Source organism: Pan troglodytes, chromosome 4 (genome assembly GCF_028858775.2).
Source record: "Pan troglodytes isolate AG18354 chromosome 4, NHGRI_mPanTro3-v2.0_pri, whole genome shotgun sequence".
In the NCBI taxonomy this organism is placed as follows: domain Eukaryota; kingdom Metazoa; phylum Chordata; class Mammalia; order Primates; family Hominidae; genus Pan; species Pan troglodytes.
This window is the reverse complement of record NC_072402.2, coordinates 33,797,122-33,817,301: the sequence shown is the minus strand read 5'-3', so window position 1 is coordinate 33,817,301 and position 20,180 is coordinate 33,797,122. Positions and strand designations below refer to the sequence as shown.

General features: G+C 37.5%; 1 protein-coding gene across 6 annotated transcripts in view; it reads left to right on the top strand.

Moving 5' to 3' along the window:
* ATG10 (autophagy related 10) overlaps window positions 1-13,833 on the top strand; it is a 285,621-nt gene extending 271,788 nt beyond the window's left edge. For all 6 annotated transcript variants that reach the window (XM_003310661.6, XM_054684225.2, XM_009448917.5 and 3 more), the window contains 3 exons: window positions 11,320-11,417; window positions 12,072-12,187; window positions 12,826-13,833. In XM_003310661.6, coding sequence (XP_003310709.1) covers window positions 11,320-11,417; window positions 12,072-12,183 — 210 coding nt within the window. In that variant the 3' untranslated portion in view covers window positions 12,184-12,187; window positions 12,826-13,833. The remainder of the gene's footprint in view (window positions 1-11,319; window positions 11,418-12,071; window positions 12,188-12,825) is intronic.
* Window positions 13,834-20,180: the final 6,347 nt, after the last annotated feature.

Sequence of the window (20,180 nt, the reverse complement as noted above, 5' to 3'; positions counted from 1 at the left end):
AAATCTGACTGTTCTTCCACACACTACTGTTGCCTTGTACAAGTCATCATTAGATTTTGTCTGGGCTACTACAGTAACCTCCTAACTGCTCTTTCTGCTTTCCCTCTTGCCCTTTTACAATATCAAGGTAACATTTTAAAATGTAAATCAGAATGTATCACTTTTTTGTTCAGAATCTTCCAAACTCTCCCCATCACACTCAGAATAAAATCCCAAGTCCTTTCCATGCATTATAAGATGCTACATGATCCTGCGTCTTGGCTAGCTCTCTGGTCTTACTTCCACTGTCATTCCTCTTCATTTCACCTGACCAACCACACTGGTCTTGTCATTCTTTGAACATTCCAAGCCCCCTTCTGCCCTAGGGTTTTAGGATCTTTGCAGCTGGTGTTCTCAAGGTGGAAATACTCTTTTCCCAAAGAAGTGCATGGCTTGCTCCTCTCTTGGTCAGGGGTCTGCTCAACTGTTACCTCTGCAATTAGGCCTTCCCTTACCAATTTACCTAAAATAGCCTCTCCCCCATCATTCTCTATATATTAAAATTTTTTTTCTCTCTCCTCCATTTGACTCTCTCTACCTTACTATGTACAAAACAGATAAAAAAAAGAAAAAAAAACCTCCCCAGAAAATTTCTAAACACAGGCTTACCCTCAGGTCATGGAATTGGAACTCCTCCTAGGTACCAGGCAGAAGCATATATAAACTTCCTTGGTGGGATGCGCTTTTAATGTTAAGCCTCAAAGAATTACCATATTTGTAGTCCTACTAAAAGGTCACAATAAAAAAAATACAGAATTCATAACGAGCCATTATGAATGAGGGCCAGCAGACAACAGACTAGTAGCAGACCCACAAATCCAGATACTGAAATTATTCAGTGCAAAAATATAAATGTATTGAACATATTTTTTAAAATGGATAAAAATATTGAAAGTATGACATAGGAAGACGACTATGGAAAATGATCAGCAAATTTAAGAAATAATCAGAACTTTTAGAAAAGTATATAATGTCTATTCTAAAAAGCACATAAATACAGTTAAAGAGAGCATTAATGTATGAGAAGAATCTGAAGAATTGTATACATTGTAGCAAAAAACAAGAAAGAAATAGTAAATATGATAACAGGTTAAGAAAGACAAAGGATAGAGGAGGACTAACATGTCTAATAAGAGTTCCAGGAGGAGAGGCTAGAGAGAATGAAGGAGAGGCAATATTCAAAGAGCTGATGCTGAGAATTTTCCAGAATTGTTGAAAAGGCACTGATATTTAGGTTCAGGAAGCTCATTGAATCCCCCAATGAAAAATGAAAAGAAATCCACACCTATGCACATTACAATGAAATAGTAGAGAGAAAGAGAAGATCTTAAAGCGAATGACAATTAGACTGATAGTCGACTTCTACCCAGAATAAATGGAAGCCAGAAGAAAATGGAATAATATAATCCAAGTGCTAAAAAAAATCATTGTAACCTAGAATTTTATACCTACAAAAACCTATTTTTCAAAAATGAGGGCAATATAAAGCATTCACAGGATTGGACAATTTACTACCTACAGATCTTCACCAAGAGGTGTTCAGAAGGACATATTTCAGTGACAAAGAATATTATCCCAGAATGGATGCTGACACATAGGGAAAAATGGTAAGCAAAAAGAATAGTAAAATGTGGGTAAATGTTAACAAACATTGAGCTATAAAGTACTAATAATACCTACTTTCTGGGGTTAAAAAATAGATACAGCAGAAATACTAGACAACAGTAGTACATAAATCAGTAAAGGGTGATCAGAGTATTAAGATACTTGAATTGTTTGAGAAAAAGATAAAGATACAGAATAATTGTACATTTTATTAAGTGAAATAGCTATTTTAAAATTTAAGAATAACCACTAAATGTTTAGGAATGTATTAATAGTATGTAATTTTTCAAGCTAATAAAAAGAGAAAAAGCAGTGAGAAAAAATTTTTAATCCTACGCTTAGTCAATCCAAAAGAAGGAAACAGAAGAGGAAAAAAGAAAAGGAAAGGAAGAAACATTAAAAATAGAATGAGTAAAATGTCTACAATAAGATGGAAAAAAAGTGAAATAAAATTATATCAGTAATCACAAAGCCTGTACGTGAACTAAACAACCCACTTATGAGACAGATTGTAAAGGTGGATATTTAAAAATCCGTCTATGTTCTTTTTATAGAAAATATCTTAAATATAAGGATGCAGAAAGCAAGAAGTCAAACAATTTTTTTAAATGAATAATATAAATAGAAAGCTGATGTGGCTATATTAATATCAGGTAAGAATCCTTTTTTGGCAGAAAGCATATTAGCGATAAACACGATCACTTCATATTAAAGTTTCAGTTCTCTAAGAAGATATACTTCTATGCATTTAAATATCACAGCTTCCGGATATATAAAGCAAAAACTGACAAACTGCAATTGACAAACAATAATGGGCAAATCAACTGTTATAGGGGAGATTTAAATTTCTCTTAGAAATTAATAAGTCAAGCAAACCAGGATATACATATGGACAACACAAATAACTAGCTTAATCTAATGAAACATGTAGAACAGTGTAGCCAACACTGAAGATTACATATACTTTATGTATAACCTTTTAAGTACTTATGGAAATATAAAAAATTAAGAAAAACAAAATAAGCCCAAACAAAAATATATGGAAGCAAATAATAAAGGTAAATGCAGAAATTAGTAAAACAGAGGACAAAGATACCTAAAGAGGATCAACAAAAGACACATATGGTAGGGACTAGCACATAGTAGGGCCAACAATTAAATATCTGTTCAGTGAATAACAAGCAACTGAAAGTATAAATGTGTGTATAAAAAGGTCTGAAAGGAAATTCACCAGTGATTAAATCTGAGTTGGGCTGTTTGGGATTAGCTTGCTTTTATTCTTTATTCTTGGTATTGTCTGAACTCCCTGTGTGTATTGCTCTTATAATTTTATGAAAACACATGATTTTAAAATCAATAAATAGATTTTTGAAGGAGTAGACTAGAGGTTGGAAGTCAGGAACTATCTTAGACACCAATTCTGGTCAGAGGGCATGAGGAGGTGCAGTGTAAGTGTGTGGTCTTAGGAGATATGGAGGTGCTCTGCCCCTCACTACATGGATGACCTTAAGCATAATCTCTCTAAGCCTGTTCTTTTAAGTGGCAATAATAAAGCCTGTCTCAAAGAGTTACTGTGGTAGGTGGCCATGTAAAGCGCTTAATACGGTGCCTGATACTGCAGATGCTGGGTAGTCATTTTCCTTCCCCTGCTTGAGGGGTTAGCATGAGGGAGATACCTGTCTCCATTTCTAAGGAATGTGCCCAGCGTGGAAGGCAAATTTGATCAGTCTGGAATATGAAACTGGATGAAAGCTTAATATGTGAAATTACATTTGTGCCCTCCCAAAGAACCAAGAAAATTAAGAAATGAACCAAGTAACTCATCATATTTATTACATGTAAGAATGAAGGTGCAGTATTATCATTTCCTTGTGATAGTCATATCTAATAGTTCTAAAACCAATTCACAGTATTCTTGTCAGACTTATTTTATGAGACATTTAACCATTGCTAAATTAAATTTCATGAGGAAATATGCCTATATAACTTCTCTGGAGTTACAGAGATAGAAATCTGACCCATCATTTCTATTTTCATGGAAAACCGTTTAGCAGAACTTTGTTCCAGTAGAAGTGTTTATTAAGTTGTAAGCCTAACACAGTTCATTGCCTGTGTGTATTTCCACACGGACATTTTTCTCAGTGCAGATTTGCTCAGTTCATTACTACTGACAGCAGATGGTAGCACTTTCACATGAATTTACCTCCTGAATCGATCTAAGAAATGTCACTAAAAGGATCCCAATAGTTTTGATGTTCTTCCATCTCTGAAAAGGGTACGTTAAACAAATAAGGAGTAGAGTTTAGATTTTTTAAAAAACTCTAACACATAATTCCTAAACCAACTAATGACTGCTTTCATCTTTGATTCTGGCTGTCTGAAGGAAAAACGGTAGAAAATACAGATAATCTTTCTTGATAGCATAAGCCTTACAAAATCTCCATTGGAAAATAATGGCTTTTGGAGAATATTATCCACATTGATTGTCTGCACCGATAACATGCCTCAAATTACTTGTAAATTCTCTACTCTACTTTCTGTGAATACAAATTGCTGGGCTTGCAGAATCAGCTGATTGAATGTGACTGAAAAAATAGTATTGGCTCAGGTCACTATGCTAACTTTGAATTCTGTGATTTCTGTGGCATTAAGATCTCCACAAGATTAACCACATTTTTCACTTACAGACCTATTGCCTTGATTTAGGCTTAAATCAATTTAAAATTATCAGAAGATTTAATGTTTGATAAATGAGTGAATGATATAATATATGAATTCTAGTCACATAAAGGAAACTTGTTATTTTTCTATATCATATGATCATTATTGCATTCTTCATAACTCAAGGGTTTATATTCAGTAGTCCTATATATTTAGAAACAAGGATTTATTTAGAATATTCTAAAAATTAATTTTCCATTTGTGTTTGAAAAGTAATTAATGATTTGGCTAATTTCGCCACAACTAAAAGAAACTGATACATTTTAGAAAGCATTGAGTGTTGAAGCATGTACAATTTAACCGTGTAAATTAATTATGGATGCTTCTGACACATTGCTAGAAGAGTGCTCATGATTAATAACATACTTAAAGGATCTGCTTCACAACAAGAAAAAGCTTTTGGGCTCCACATGCTCTCAGAAACATGCTTACTAATATTCTAACAACAGAGGCACAACTTAATACTGACCTTTTTTTTTTTTTTTGAAACAGAGTCTTACTCTGTTGCCCAGGCTGAGTGCAGTGGCACAATCTCCACTTACTGCTACCTCTGCCTTCTGGGTTCAAGCAATTCTTCTGCCTCAGCCTCCCAAGTATCTGGGACTACAGGCGCCTGCCACCACGCCCAGCTAATTTTTGTACTTTTAGTAGAGACAGGTTTTTGCCATGTTAGCCAGGCTGGTCTTGAACTCCTGGCCTCAAGTGATCTGCCTACCTCAGCCTCCCAAAGTGCTGGGATTACAGGTGTGAGCCACCATGCTCGGCCAATCTGACTTAATTCTGCTAAAAGATAGCAACTTTGGGCCAGGTATGGGGGCTTATGCCTATAATCCCAGCACTTTGGGAGATTAAGGTGGCAGGATCGATGAGTTCAGAGTTCAAGACTAGCCTGGCAACATAGTGAGACTTTATCTCTTAAAAAAAAAAAAAAGAAAAAAAGAAAAAAAATTATTTAAAAAATAAAATACAGCAACTTTGTTCAATATGCTTTCATTTCTTTCCCCTTCCTTTGTACCATTATTGTCATGTATATTACATTTATGTTATAAACTCAACACTAGAGTGTTCATGATTTTTGCTTATATAATCTTATGTCTTTTTTAAAAAATTAAGAAAAGAGAAAGTACTTAGTCTTTTTTATTCACCATTTATGACACTTTTCATTTTTCCCTGTAGATTTGAGTTACACTCTGGTATTATTTCCTGAAGGACTTTTTTTAGTATATCTTATGAGGCAAATCTGCTAGCAAGGAATTCTCTCAGTCTGTTTCCCTGGGAATATATTTATATTACTTTCATTTCTGAAGAATGTAGAATTCTTGGTTGACAGTTAAGGTTTTTTCCCTCATTACTCTGAATATGTCATTCTGCTCCTATCTGGACTGATAAGAAGTCAGCTGTTTTTGAATTGTTATTCCTCTTTATGTGATGAGTCCTAAAGGACTCTCTTGCTGTTTTTAAGATTTTCTCCTTGTCTTTGGCTGTCAGCTATTGGACTATGATATGTCTAGGTGTGGGTCTTTTTATATTTCTCCTTAGAGTTTGTTGAGCTTCTTGGATCTGTAGATTAATGTATTTCATCAAAGTTTGAAATTTTCAGCCAATATTTCTTCAGCTATTTTGCCTGCCCTTTTCTCTCCTTCTCTTTTTCAGATTGCGATTATCTGTATTCTGGTACAGTTGATGTTATCCCACAGATGTCTAAGGCTCATTTTTCTACAATTTTTTTTCTCTTTTCTTCACATTGAATACTTTCTATTAATATACTTTCAAATCCACTAATTCTTTCTACTGCTGTCTCATATTTACTATTGAGTCCATCTAGTGAATTTTTTATTTCTGGTATTGTACTTTTCAACTCTAGAATTTCTATTTAGTTCCTTTTATAGTTTGTATTCCTCTCTTGAGATTAGCTATTTGCAGAGCCATTGTCATAATTTTTCTGTTTTAATTCTAGTTTTCTTTAATTCACTGAACATATTTATAATAGCTGCTTTGAATTATTTGTAAATCCAACATCTGAGTCTACACTCAGAGTCAGTTTTTAATAATGAATTTTCCCCCTGGTATGAACCACACTTTTTGGTTTCTTTGCGTGTCACATAAATTCCTTTGAAAACTAGACATTTTAGATAATATATTGCAGCAATTCTGGATTCCAATATTTTTTCCTGAGGGTTGTCTTTTTCTTGTTGTTGCTGTTGTTTTTGTTTGGTTTAGTAATTTTCCTAGGCTTTATCTGCAGATTTTTTTTCCCTGTAAGTGTGGCCACTGATGTCTTTGCTACTGGTTTTTTAATTCTTATTTTTATTTTTTAGACTGCCTTCCTCAGGGTTATCCAGCTATGTCTGTAAAGCTTGCAGGTTGGCCAATGATTGGACAGAAATTATGCTCAAATACCTCAAGCCTATAATGCTTTTTTCTTTTGCCAATGGATGTGTACGTGGATTGGGAACACGCTAAAAACTCAAGTAGTATTCATATTGGCCTTAGCTCTTACTTCCTATCAGGCCTTCTTTTGACTCCACTGAACATCCCCTTCCCATCAGCTAGTGATGCCTGGAGAACTTATCTACCCCTTCTGTGGCTGTCTTATTTCCAGAATGTCCCCATTAAATTACTGGTAGTTTGCTGCTTGCCTCAACTGGGACTGCAACCTCTGGCTAGCAGAACTGCAGCTTTTTTCTTTTCATTTAGTACCTATTTTGCTATTTTTATTGACAGTGCTGCTGAGCAATAGTTTTAGCTGTCTGTTGGAAATCAGGCCAGCCCCTCTGGCTACACAGTTATTGGCTCTTATGGCCAGATTGCTCTGGTAAAACTTCTGTTGATGGAGTGGCTGGGGACATTGGGGAAGAGGAGGAGGGGATATGGAAGTACTTCCAGGCAAGAAGGCTTCAGATTCCCTCTGTTTCTAACTTGAAGTTTAGCAGATTATCATGAACTAAACACGTCTCAGATTTTATATTTGCCCTTGGTTGATTTCCAGGACCCAAAAATGGTTAGTTTTTGACAATTTTGTTCATTTTTATATTTAATTTCTGGGGAGAGGATTTGCTGACCTCTTTATTCTATCACAGCTGGAAGTCCACTTCTGTTGTTATTAATTTATAAAATTCTTCTAAAAGATTACATATCTTATAATTCCTATTTTAAGCTGATCAGCATATTATAGGCTTGATTCTTTTGAACCAAAAGCATTTTGCCAAAACAATATAATTTTTATTTTAAAATTCAATTTATTAATAAATTTAAACTTTTAATTTTTAAAGACCATCATTCATTTTAATATATTCTATTTAATTATATAAATATAAGGTCTCAGTATAGTAAAGGATAAAGAATTTTTTAAAGATGGCCAAACCTGCATTAAAGAAATGCTCAAGCTATTCTAAAAGCTCTTCAAAGGCATGAAAGTCTCAATTATTTTAAAAAGTGTTTTAAATGAGCATTGCCATGCATTTTATTCTATTAGAACATAACCTTAAATGCTAATATGACTGTTTTATGTTCTTTGAGGAAAAATGAATATTAAAATGTTGTAGATTACTGAAGTGTTTTTGAAGTACCTAAGCTTTTATTTTAATTTAAATTCATTTAAATTATTTTTCATTAATTTGGTTTTAAACCTGAATACAAATATAGTGATAGTTCTAGTTGCCATATAGACCTAGACCTTTTACTAATTCAGACCTTTCTTCCTTTCACTTATAAACAGTTGTCAAATATTCCTAAACACTTAGATACTGGTCAGTGATGCTTTTAATATGCTACTTAATTTACAGGAACGTCCTATTTTTAGATTGAAATTTGGCTTTATTATAGGGTACCATAAGACTACTTTCTGAATGTCTGGCTGTTATCCTTTTCTGTTTAGATATTAATGGGTTAAATACTAATAGCCAACTAAGTGTCTGCTATGTGTCAGGTACTGTTCTGTGTACTTCTGTGGTATTATCTCATTGAAGGGTCACAGTCAATCTCTGAGACAGATACTATCATTAGCCACAGTTACCAGATGAGGAAACAGAGACGTAAAATGGTTAAGTGACTTTCCCATTAGCTCACAGCTACCAAGTGGTAGAGCAGGACTTGATCTCAAACAGTCTTAACCATAGAGCTCATGCATGTGCTTACCCACTTGCTATGTGGAATGAAAAAAAGATGACTTAGAGAAGTAAAGTCCATGTCTTTACAAAGCAGCATCAAATGAGCAGAGCTGCAGTGTGCCATGGTCCTAAGACTCCTCTAAGAAAATGGTCCCCTGAACTGTAAGTGCCTATCCACCTCTTAGATAAGAGATGCCAAAGGGAAAGTGAGTCTTGGAGAGAGTGGAGGCTGCGTGATTGAACTGATCCTCCCTATTAGGAGTGTTTCCGTCTAGTGGAAATTTGTAACTCTAGGTTTCATTTCATTAAAGTCAACATGTACTTTACATCAATAAGATTGGATTATACCTCTTTATTCCTTCCATTGGCAACTATGTAAGTCATCCCAAAAGAATTTAGACTACATTTATCTTTTTTAAATCCCAGCTTTCTAAACAGTCATTATTTTAGTCCAGGATAATTCTAAATTTTTTTGCATTTTTCCTGCATATTTTCTATGCTCATTTCCCCCATAGGGTCATCTGCCCCCACATTCTGTTCCCAAATCTCTGCATGGTTGTTTTTTTCCTTGTCGTTCTGATCTTTGATTAAGTTTCACCTTATTTTAGTCCATTTAGGCTGTCATAACAAAAATACCATAGACTGGGTGGCTCAACAACCAACACTTATTTCTCCCAGTTCTGAAGGCTACAGGATCCAGGATGAGGGCACTGGAAGATCCAGTGTCTGGTGAGGACCTGTTTCCTATTTCATAGATGCCATCTTCTCACTGTATCCCCACATGATAGGAAAAGAGAGAGAGTTACACCTCTTAGGGTGTAACCCTAAGAGGGATACACACATTCAGTCCATTGTATTACCTCTTCCTTCAGGCCTTCCCTTTCCAAGTCTAATGTCACCACAATCCCTCCAGAATCATGTTACCCTGTTGTGTTTCCTTCGTAGGGCTTATAATTATCTGGATTATCTTATTTATTCGTTCTGTGTGTTTATTGGCTGTCTCCTGCACTGAAATCTAAGTTCCATGGGATCAGGAACATTGTTTATCTAAGAGATGCAGTGGTCTCTATAACTATAGCTAGAAGTATTCTGGCAGACACATAAAAAAGATGATTGATTAATATATGTTGAATTGCTAAATATTAGTTTAAGGCAGGTAAGGGAAACCAGACTCAAGTTGGACAGGAGGACTTGGCATAGGCCCAACACATCAGGGCTTTGAGCCCAGGGCCCAGTTAGGGATGGGAATGAAGGTTGGGAAGAGAGCTGTAGAGAGGAAGCTGATGCCTTGCTGGAAGAATCAGGTGACTGGTCAGAGTGACCTGGAGGTGGCACTCAGGGAGAAACAAATGCCAGGTGGTGCTAAAAATGCCAGATACATGCAATAACCTATAACTAGTTGATAACTCATCCCTCACCACCACCACCCCAAATCTCCATACCCAGCGTCACCAATACAAGAGGAATTGTCCCTTCCAGTTCTTGTGAGTGGATATGTGCATAAGCATACAGACATGAATGTTTGGAGCTGAGGGGTAGAGGCAGCAAGGACAGCCACATAATTCATCCCATCAACAGCTCTGAGTTCAGCTTCCCCTTGGGTTGGCTGAGAGAAGAAGCCAAGAGAAGAAACTAGGCATCCCCTAGTCTAAATCCAGCCTACAAGCCTGTTTTACTTGTCCCACTCCATGTTTAAAAATAAATTATGCCAACACTTAAATGTAGGAGTTTTAACATAAACTTCAGCTTTTCTAGGTTAGTTTCACAAATAGGGAGGTCTGGCATGCTGAACCTGCATTCCCACATGGGACAGTTGGCTGGAGCAGAGTAGCCAGCATGGCCTTGGATGGGTGCACTCGGCAGTTCCTCACGGGCCCCGTCATCTGCTGGTGTATTTAGCTGGCATTATCCCCTTAGGTCACCTGCTTTGTCTTCATAGGTATTTGAGTTTGCAGTATTGGTATGATGGTTAATCCACAATATAAATAATCAATAAATGTATCATCAATAATAGTGTTTTTGTTGGTAGAACTTGTGCACAGATTACCCACTACATAGAAACCTCCTAGGGCTCCCCATTGCTTGCCAAATGATGTCCACGTCCCTAACTTGGGTATGGTCTGACCTATATCTTATATCCAATTACTACCTTATAAAAGGAACAGAGTTACATTTCAGGCTTTTAACTTATAAAAACAGCCCTGTAGGCTTGGGAGAGACAGAAGGAGAGAAATGAGGAAAAAGAAAAACAAAAACTCAGAGACGGAAAGAGAGAGAGAGACAAACAGAAGTAGAACAATTTAAATAGTGCAGGCCATCTCCTCCCATCCCTGGTTCTACTCATGGAACATGTGCCCACTGGCACTGGATACATGTAGGCTTGAAACAACATGTTGACAAAATTTGTGTAAAGAAATATGCAAATGATTTTGAGTCTCTTACCATTGACAAAGAGGTGAATAAAATGAATTGTTTAGGTTGTCAAACTACTGAGCTTTGTGAACATCCTTGAAGAAAAACTGAAGAATAATGATAGGCCAAAGAGAAACACTGGCCAACAGAGAGGGAACTGATAAAATGCAACTACAGTTTATATTGTGTAAACAAAAATGTGTGCCCTGCTATACTCGACCATACTGCTTTATCAATGAATAGTCCTTTCTCACCAACTTCTTCTGATGTTTGGATTATAAATTGTTTTTAAAAATAGAAAATAAACCTGTATATTAATTCAATAACTTGGAATTTGAGACAAACCTTTATTTTAAAGGAGTAAACCAGATAAATTATTTTAGCGTTTTCAAAGTAACTCACACTGATCCTGGACCAATTCTGATTCTTACAGGAACATCCAATACTTGGGCAACCCTTTTTTGTACTTCATCCCTGCAAGACGAATGAATTCATGACTCCTGTATTAAAGAATTCTCAGAAAATCAATAAGTAAGAAACGCCATCAAGATACAATGGCTTCTACTCTGATTTTTAAAGTGTAAATCTTTTTATGTGACTCTAAATGCTAGGCTAAAAAAGAAATATTAATAATAATAATGGCTAACACAATGATTTTTAGGATATGCTAGATGCTGTTCTAAGAGTTTTAGATACAGTAAGACATTGGATTTTTGCAGCATTCCTATGTGCTAAGTACTATTATTTTGCCCAATTTACAGAGGAGGAAGTTACAGAACAGAGGAGTTAAGCCACTCAAACAAGGTCACACAGCTAGTTAAGTGGTGGGATTTGAATCTAAGCATTTTGGCCTCAGAACCATGCTCTTAATCACTGCACTCTGCTACCTTAGTAAGTGCTGTAAACTGTAAGGGTAAAATTTGAATCATCAAGGGAAGTCAGGAGCCAGTACCTTACCTCATTCTTCAATTACCCTAATGAGGGATCCTTACAGGCTCTCTGGACCTTAAATTCTTGTCAAGCAATGGGGCTGGCATTCAGAAATGCTGAGATTCCAGGTGGTAGGTACAAATCTTTGAAGAAAGCCTCACTTTTGTTATTGTTGGTGACCAACTGATGTTCTACCATTCATCCAAAAACTACAATGGAAACATTAGCATGGCCTGTATTTCACTTGTTTCCTAGGAATGTCAACTATATCACATCATGGCTGAGCATTGTAGGGCCAGTTGTTGGGCTGAATCTACCTCTGAGTTATGCCAAAGCAACCTCTCAGGATGAACGAAATGTCCATTAACAAGGTAAAAGAAAAGCCTGGATTTAATGTTTTGCTGTTACAAAGATCAATGTCTCCATTGCATTTAGACTCATCCCACCAAATGCAAAATTTGCTTTCATCTTTAGTGGGCAAACCCTGACTTAATTTTTAGTTTTCCAATCAGTCCCCTACCAAGTTATTTAGAACAGGGATCCCCAAATCCCAGGCCATGGACCGGAACCAGGCCTCACAGCAGGAGGTGAGCGGCAGCTGGGTGGGCAAGCAAGCGAGCATTACCACCTGAGCTCTTCCTCCTATCAGATCAGCTGCAGCATTGGGTCTGCATAGGAATGTGAACCCTATTGTGAACTGCGCATCTGAGGGACCTAGGTTGCGTGCTCCTTATGAGATTCTAACCAATGCCTGATGATCTGAGGTGGAACAGTTTCATCCTGAAACCATCTCCCATTCGGTCTGTGAAAATGGTTTTCCCTGAAACTGGTCCCTGGTGCCAAAAAGGTTGGGGGCCACCAATTCAGGAAATATTTTACTTTGCTGTAAGTAGCATGCACTCAATGACAGGAATGGATAGTTTTATTTTAGTACTGATATTCTTAAATAAGTCTTTACTGCTCAGTTAATCTTCTTTTATTCTCTTGGCTTTTGTTTTATGTTCTTCAGATTCTTCTATTGAGTTTAGGAATTGCGGCACGAAGAATGCCAAGAGTTTACCTGGCCAGCCCTGGCTTTAATAGGACCGATACCATGGAATATTTCATCTCACCAAGATTTGACATGGATTATTTTTCCCTTGGACACAAATGTCTACAGCAACTGATGTTTGATAGGCTGAATGTTTAGAAGAAACACTTCAAAGGGATACATCATGGCCAGGCATGGTGGCTCACACCTGTAATCCAAGCACTTTGGGAGGCCAAGGTGGGAGCATCACTTGATCCTGGGAGTTCGAGACCAGCCTGGGCAACATGGTGAAACCCTGTCGGTACAAAAAAATACAAAAATTTGCCTGTTTATGGTGGTGTGTTCCTGTAGTCCCAGCTCCCCAGGAGGCTGAGGTAGGAGGTTGGCTTTAACCCAGGAGGCAGAGGTTGCAGTGAGCTGAGACTGTGCCACTGCAGTCCAGCCTGGGTGACAGAGCCAGACACTGTCTCGGGAAAAAAAAAAAAAAAGACACATCACTATAAATAGCAAAAAAACAAATCTAACTTATTAATACTAGGAATACCAACATTATTAGGGCACTTGCAGGTTATTCTTTTCTAGGCCAAGTACTTCACTTCCATTTGTCTGACATGGAGATTGAGGGAGAAATGTATTTGTGTGTTCATTTTAATGTAAGCTATATAAAAATTAAATTACTGGATTTACCTGTCCCTGAAACTGGTGTTATAAACATGACCTATCTTAAGTGATTCTCCCACAATCAAACTCAGGAACAATAGATTATTTCTGTTTTACTCCAAAAGAGAGAGAGAGAGTGAGTGTGTGTGTGTGTGTGTGTGTGTATGTGTGGGTGTTTGTATAGATAGATAGTTGTAAAACAAAGAAAAAACACAATATTTTACTGTGAGATAATATGTTTTACCAGCAAAGTGTGGCATAGTAATTAGAAGTTTTCTAAAAAGCTATAGGAGATATTTAAACATTAAAATTTCTTTTTGACCTATAGTAATAAAACAATGGTCATTTTACCCCTCTGCTTCTCAACCCCACAGCTGCTCTGCTGTACTCTTTGAGGGCTCTTGAGCGAGTCTTCATGTCCCTGAGACTTATTTTCCTCATCTTTAATTTGAAAATAACAAGCTACCTCATAGGGTTGCTGTGAGAACCACATGAGATCATTAATGCATGATAAGATATTGTAAAGTATTATACGAATATTCATTAAATGCTCACCTTTCTTGTATATAATTGGTATTCACTAAGGCTGTAAATAAGTTTCATAGCCAGTTAAGTATTAAGATAAACCTAACCTGGAACAATTTTTTTTTTTTGGTTGCTTGTTTTGTTTTTTGTTTTCATTTGCTAGGAGCTGAAACGAAGATTAAAATGTCATTGGCTTTTTAGAGAGTCTAGATTAGTGTCTTTGAATGAGGGATATACTTAAAATCACCTGAGGATCGTTTACAGCTACAGATGCTGGGGCCACCCGACACAGTCTCTCTGGGGGTGATTCTGCTCTGGAGAACCTCTGGTCTGGATATACCTTTATTGTGACATTGATTTGTATTGTTTTGCTCTACTGACAGGCCTTTTCCAATCCATACAAGCTGAACTTGCTTCCTAATGTTTGTCTAGGCCTTACATGGATAGTAAGGAAGCTTAGGAGACATGTACACAAGGCAGCCCACTTGTAGGAAACCGCTTCAGGTGAGGACATCATTCACCAGTGGATCACCGAGCACCGTGACAGCACCCTCAGTCCACATCTGCAGATTAAGAGCTGAACTCTCACAGAGAAAGTGGAAGTAGAGAAAGGGTTAATTCAAACTGCTAGAAAAGCTAAAAGTAAATTTTAAAATGCTGAGCTGCCCATATTCATGCTAGGATGAGAGCCGGCTTAAATGCTTGCTGGGCATTTTGGTATTTACCACTTAGCATGTTTTCAACTTCTTTGAGGGATTTTCCCCCCACTCTCCCTAATGTAAACACAGATTTCTCAGCAAGTCATTTCTCAAGCCATGTCATTTCTAGTGTAAAATAAATTATAATAATGTGTCATCTGAATGGTGTTCTTGTCTGCAAACATTAGTTATCCTTTGCTAACAGATTCTGAGATGAGAGTCTATCAGTTTGGAGCCTATGTTTAGTTTTTTTTAAAAAAGTTAAAAATACAACTTTTTCTCTGATCAACAAAGACCTAAAAATTCATCAGTGGCAGAAAAAAGTTCTGAGGAGCTCCTGTAGATTGGGGAGGCCTTTCTTCCCAGATAGATCCATCTCCTCAAGCAGCTTGATTTCTTTCTAGAATTTTTTTCACTTAAAAAACTTCTAATTTTTGGTTGATAACAATTTCCATTTTTATAAATGCAGTTATGCTAACAGAATGTTATCCTGACAGTTATTAAACATTAGAAGATATTTGGTTTTGTTGAAGTAACTGTTCTTTCTCGGCAATATGAGGATTTTTTCTCCCTGCTTCCTCAAATAATGTACAACATCTATCAGAAATAAGGCTGGGTAAAGTCGCTTCCAGCTCACCTCCTAAATTCTGCTTCTGTGTGACCTTGGAAAAATTTCTTCACCTCTATGGTCCTCAGTTTCTTTATTTGTAAAATAGGGAAATTCAGCTATGTGTCTTTTGCGACAACCGTGAATTTTTAGGTCTGTGAAATAGAAGTCCAGAGATCTAAACTGTGAGGCTGGTTAACTGCTAGCTGTGTGACTTGGGCCAATTTTCTTATTTCCTTCTTAAACTATTTCTGAAAAATAAAGCCCACAGTATCTATGCTGCTTACCTGACAAGGGCATAGAGAAGATCAAAATGATACATAAAACTGAATGTGCTTTAACCAAGGCAGTGAGACATGGAGTGAGGGGTGACAGTGGATAATGACCTGCTCCTTCAGCGACACTAGCATCCCTACTCCTCTCCACCTCATTGTATGCCTGAGCCCTCCCCAGTGCCAAGCGCTCTCTGATCTGGGGAGTCTTTTCCTTCACACCCTTAGCTGACTGTTGCTTATGCTGGTGCCCACCTGGAAGTGCTTCCTTCCCCACAGGTCTACCCAATTCCCACCCTGGTGTTGGTGATTCACTGTCACAAAGCCACCTCTGACCACCACAGACCCCAATCAGTGCTCCCTTCATTACTCACCATCCTTAGTCACTATGAGCTTTTAGCTGCCTCTCTTCCGCTCTAATTTCTCCCCAACTTGATAAGTAGTAATTAAGTCATTTCAGGTGTTGGCCACTGTCCTTGATTTGTTCTGTTGCAGCATACACAGAAGAATGTCTGTGTGTGCCACCTAAGTAGAAAGGCTCTTGGGTTGGGAATTTGAGAGGTGGGAAAACTCTTTGAGGGACCAGTGGAGGGAGCAGTGAGGGGAGCAGAGGCTGTGTTGCTCTAGCCTACGAGCTAGAGGTTAAAAAAACAAAATTCCCCTTCCCCCCAACAAACGCTTATTAAAATCAAGAGAAAAAAGGCCAGAACTGGGTTTTTGCATGTATTTCTCCTATGATAGGTATAGTGGTTTTTATTCATACTCCCAAAATATTAGGAAATAGAGCTCTGCAATGTCAAAATCAGCTCTTACATAATCCAGAGATATTCCAGTGAGGTTTTTTAGCGTTAAAATTTAAGAATGAGAATATGAAAATATTCACTTAAGCAGATTTCCTCTTACATACTGAATCCTAGGCCAGGTGCCACAGATAGCAAATGGGGAGACATAAGAATGCCACAGTCCAGTGGAGAGGACACACAAGAGGAAGCTTCAGGAACAGTAGGCTGCATGCTGTGGGCAAGCATATGCCAAGGAAGGCTTTGCAGAAGAGGAATGTGAGTGGAGTCTCGAAAACCTTATGACTTAGCCAGGTCAAGAGTGAAGGAAGAATCTTGAAGGTGCTTGTGGGGAAGTGGTGAAGAATCAAGCTGGCTAGAGCAGGACTGGGGCCAGCTCGGGAAGAGTCTTTACTGTCACACTGAGAATTTGTATTTGGCCCGAAAACCACAGCCACTGCTGGGATTCAAATAGAAAAGTTAAAGCGATCACATTTGCGTTTAAGAAAGAACCTGTATTTTTAAATGGCTGCTGCATATAACTAATCATCCATACACTTTGTCAGGTTTCGTTTTGTTTTGTTTTTACTGCAGTGTCTTAGCCACAGGATTTAGAAGGTTGAGGAGCACAGCAGGGGCTGAGATTGTGCCAAAGACACTTCAGTTTTTACCTAGGGTCTCCCAAAACAAAACCTGCCAGTGTCCTGAAAAGCCTTGAATTCTGACTACTGAGTTACCTGGGGCAAGTCACTGCACCTCTCTGGGCCTCTGTTTTCTGATATATTAACATAAGAAAGTGTATTTGATTGAGTAAAATCAATTTATTGTTTTGTAACAAGCTTTTTTTTTTTTTTTTGAAATAAGGTCTTATTCTGTTGCCTAGGCTGGAGTGCAATGGCTTGATCTTGACTTACTCCAGCCTGACCTCCTGGGCTCAAGGGATCCTCTCGTTGCAGTCTCCTGAGTAGCTAGGACTACAGGCGCATGCCACCACACCTGGTTAATTTTGCTTATTTTTTGTAGAGATGAGGTCTCACTATGTTGCCCAGACTGTACTTGAACCCCTAGGCTCAAGAGATCCTCCTATCTCAGCCTCCCAAAGTACTGGGATTACACAGGTGTGAGCCGCTATGCCCAGCCAGTTTTTTTTTTTTTTTTAATGAAATAGAATACATAAAAAAGAAAATATCAAAGTGCACTACACATAGTAAGGGCATTATTGTTTTGTGAAACTTTGGTTTCAACTATATGTTTTATATATATATTTATATATATATATACACACACATATTTTATATATATACACACACATATATTTTATATATATATGAAATCAGTGTGTGTGTGTCCACACACGCACACATGCACGTGTGCACTGGGTTGTAACATAGACTGTATTTCTAGTGCCAGAAAATAGAAATCTGAAAACTGATGGACAAATAAGCTTCCTTCCTATTCTAAGACTTGATTCTCCTTATGCTGCTGACCAGTAAGTTGCTGAAGGCTATTCTATTAATAGAAGGGTATAGGAAGTACTTAACAATTATTGTTTCTGTGGCACTTCATGTGCACAAAGGTGTTTGAAGCTACTCCTCTGGATTTTTACAGGGCTTCTCTATAGAAGCATTTTCACATTTTTATTCCTAAATCTGGTAGTTCTTTACAGTAATCCTGTGATCTCAAGCCCTTGCTTTAACTTTTGTGTTGTTAGTAGTGACATCTAGTGGTTCTGTTGCAAGTATCTTGCATTCTAGACCATTGGAGCTGAAAATGATTTTAGTGACCACCAGGTCTCATTTTGTAAATTATTAAAAATAAACTGAAAACTCACATGTATTCCTACATTCAAATCAACTCGATATAATAATAAATAAAACCTATAGCTCTGTAATGCTTTCTTGGATTACTTTGAAGCTTTTCAAATACCCAGAAGTCACTGTTGGTTATAACCATGAGGCAGAAATTTAACAAAGCATGCCCTGATAAATTAAAAGGAAATCATAGTTCAGTATAGCTACAGCCTTTGGTGCATTGTTATTTACAGGTACATGCCAGAACCTCAGGCTCTCGCATGGTGCCTGGTGTTTGGTAGCACTCACTAAATCTTTGTTGAATGTTTGAATATGTGGGTGATCACGAAGCCCTGGAGAAGAATCACAGAAGATGTGGGACTTGAAGGACAGAGAATTTGATAAGAGGCTAGAAAGCTAAGCTTTTAAGTTAGGGGCCATGGAAGGCCAAAAAGGGAACCATGAGTAGGACCCAACAGGGCACCTTTCAAGGTTTTAACAGAGAAAGTTGACTATGTGGAGTTGTTGGAGGACTCATTTGGAAGTGGTAAATTGGTTGGATTAGAAGGAAGAGAAACTGGATAGAGGCCAAGAAGCTAATGTAGTGGTGAAGTGATGAATTTCTAAGTTAGGAAGGTGACAGAGTAAAGAGAAAGAAATCAGTGTCAGAGACATTTTGAGAACCAGAACTTGGTATGAAGAGAATGAGAAGACACTTGTCATGACTTGGTTATGGCTTACATTCTATACTGGGAGTCCCTGTCCAGGCCTGGACCGACTTCCTTGGTCTCTGTTCTGCAGGTATCAGGGATTGAACTTGCTTTCTTCTTTCAAGAAGTGCCACCCACCCTATCCTGTGAGCAGATTTCTTTCTCCCGACCAGCAGCAGAGTGAGATGTCGTCTCCTCAGCGCTGTCCTTCAGTAGCTTCAAAGAAAGAGTCCCCAGGCCCTTTCCTGCTTATCCATAGGGAAATGGCTAAGTAAAATGTTGTACTATGTAGCAGTTAAGGGGAATGAATTCAATCTCCATGTATCAAAATGGGCACATCTCAAGAAACATTACTGAGTTAAAACAGAAAACAAATAGTAGATGTTAACTATGAGCTGTGTTTGAAAGTGTCCCCCCAAAAAGCATGTATGCTTTGGAAAGCTAATCACTGTTCTAACAGTTATTAAGAGGTGGGACATTTAAGAGATGATTAGGCCATGAGGACTCTGCCCTTCTGAATGAAATAATGCCATTGTTGCAGGAGTGGTTCCTTTCAAAAGGATGGGTTTGGCACCCTCTTGCTGCACTCTCTCTCACCCATGTGATGCCTTCTACCATGTTATGAAGCAGTAAGAAAGCCCTCACCAGATGCAACCCCTCGATCTTGGACTTCCCAGCCTCCAGAGCTGTGAGCCAATAAAGTTCTGTTCATTATAAATTACCCAGTCTGTAGTGTTCCATTATAGCAGCACAAAATAGACTAAGAAGTCACTATGCATGCAGCTTGATACTGTTTATATTTTAAAATGCACTAATACCATGTATTTTCTATAGGTACATATACTGCAAGTGTATGAAAAATATAAAAAGTGATCTAGAAGGAAGGACACCAAACTTGTAAAAAAGGTGATCCAAGACTTCTTTGATCACTCTTTGCAGGTATAGAGTGGGAACTTGGTTTGGAAGTAATCAAAGAAGACTTTGGCTCTTTTTGTAATGCTAGACTTAATCTATCCATAGAATGTAAAACTAGAAATTCCTTTTTAAAAAAAGATTTGAATCCTCATAGATAATTTGGGAAACACAGAAGAATTTGAAGAAGAATATTTAAAAATCACTGAAGTGTATATCATCTAGAATAACTGCTTTTAAATTTTTTATGTATTTCCTTGTGCTAGTTTAAACATATTTAATTAGGAGCATCCTGTATATGGTTTTACATCCTGCTTTTTTCCACTTAACAATATATCTGGAACATTTTCTCATGTCATTTAATGTTCTTTGAAAATACTA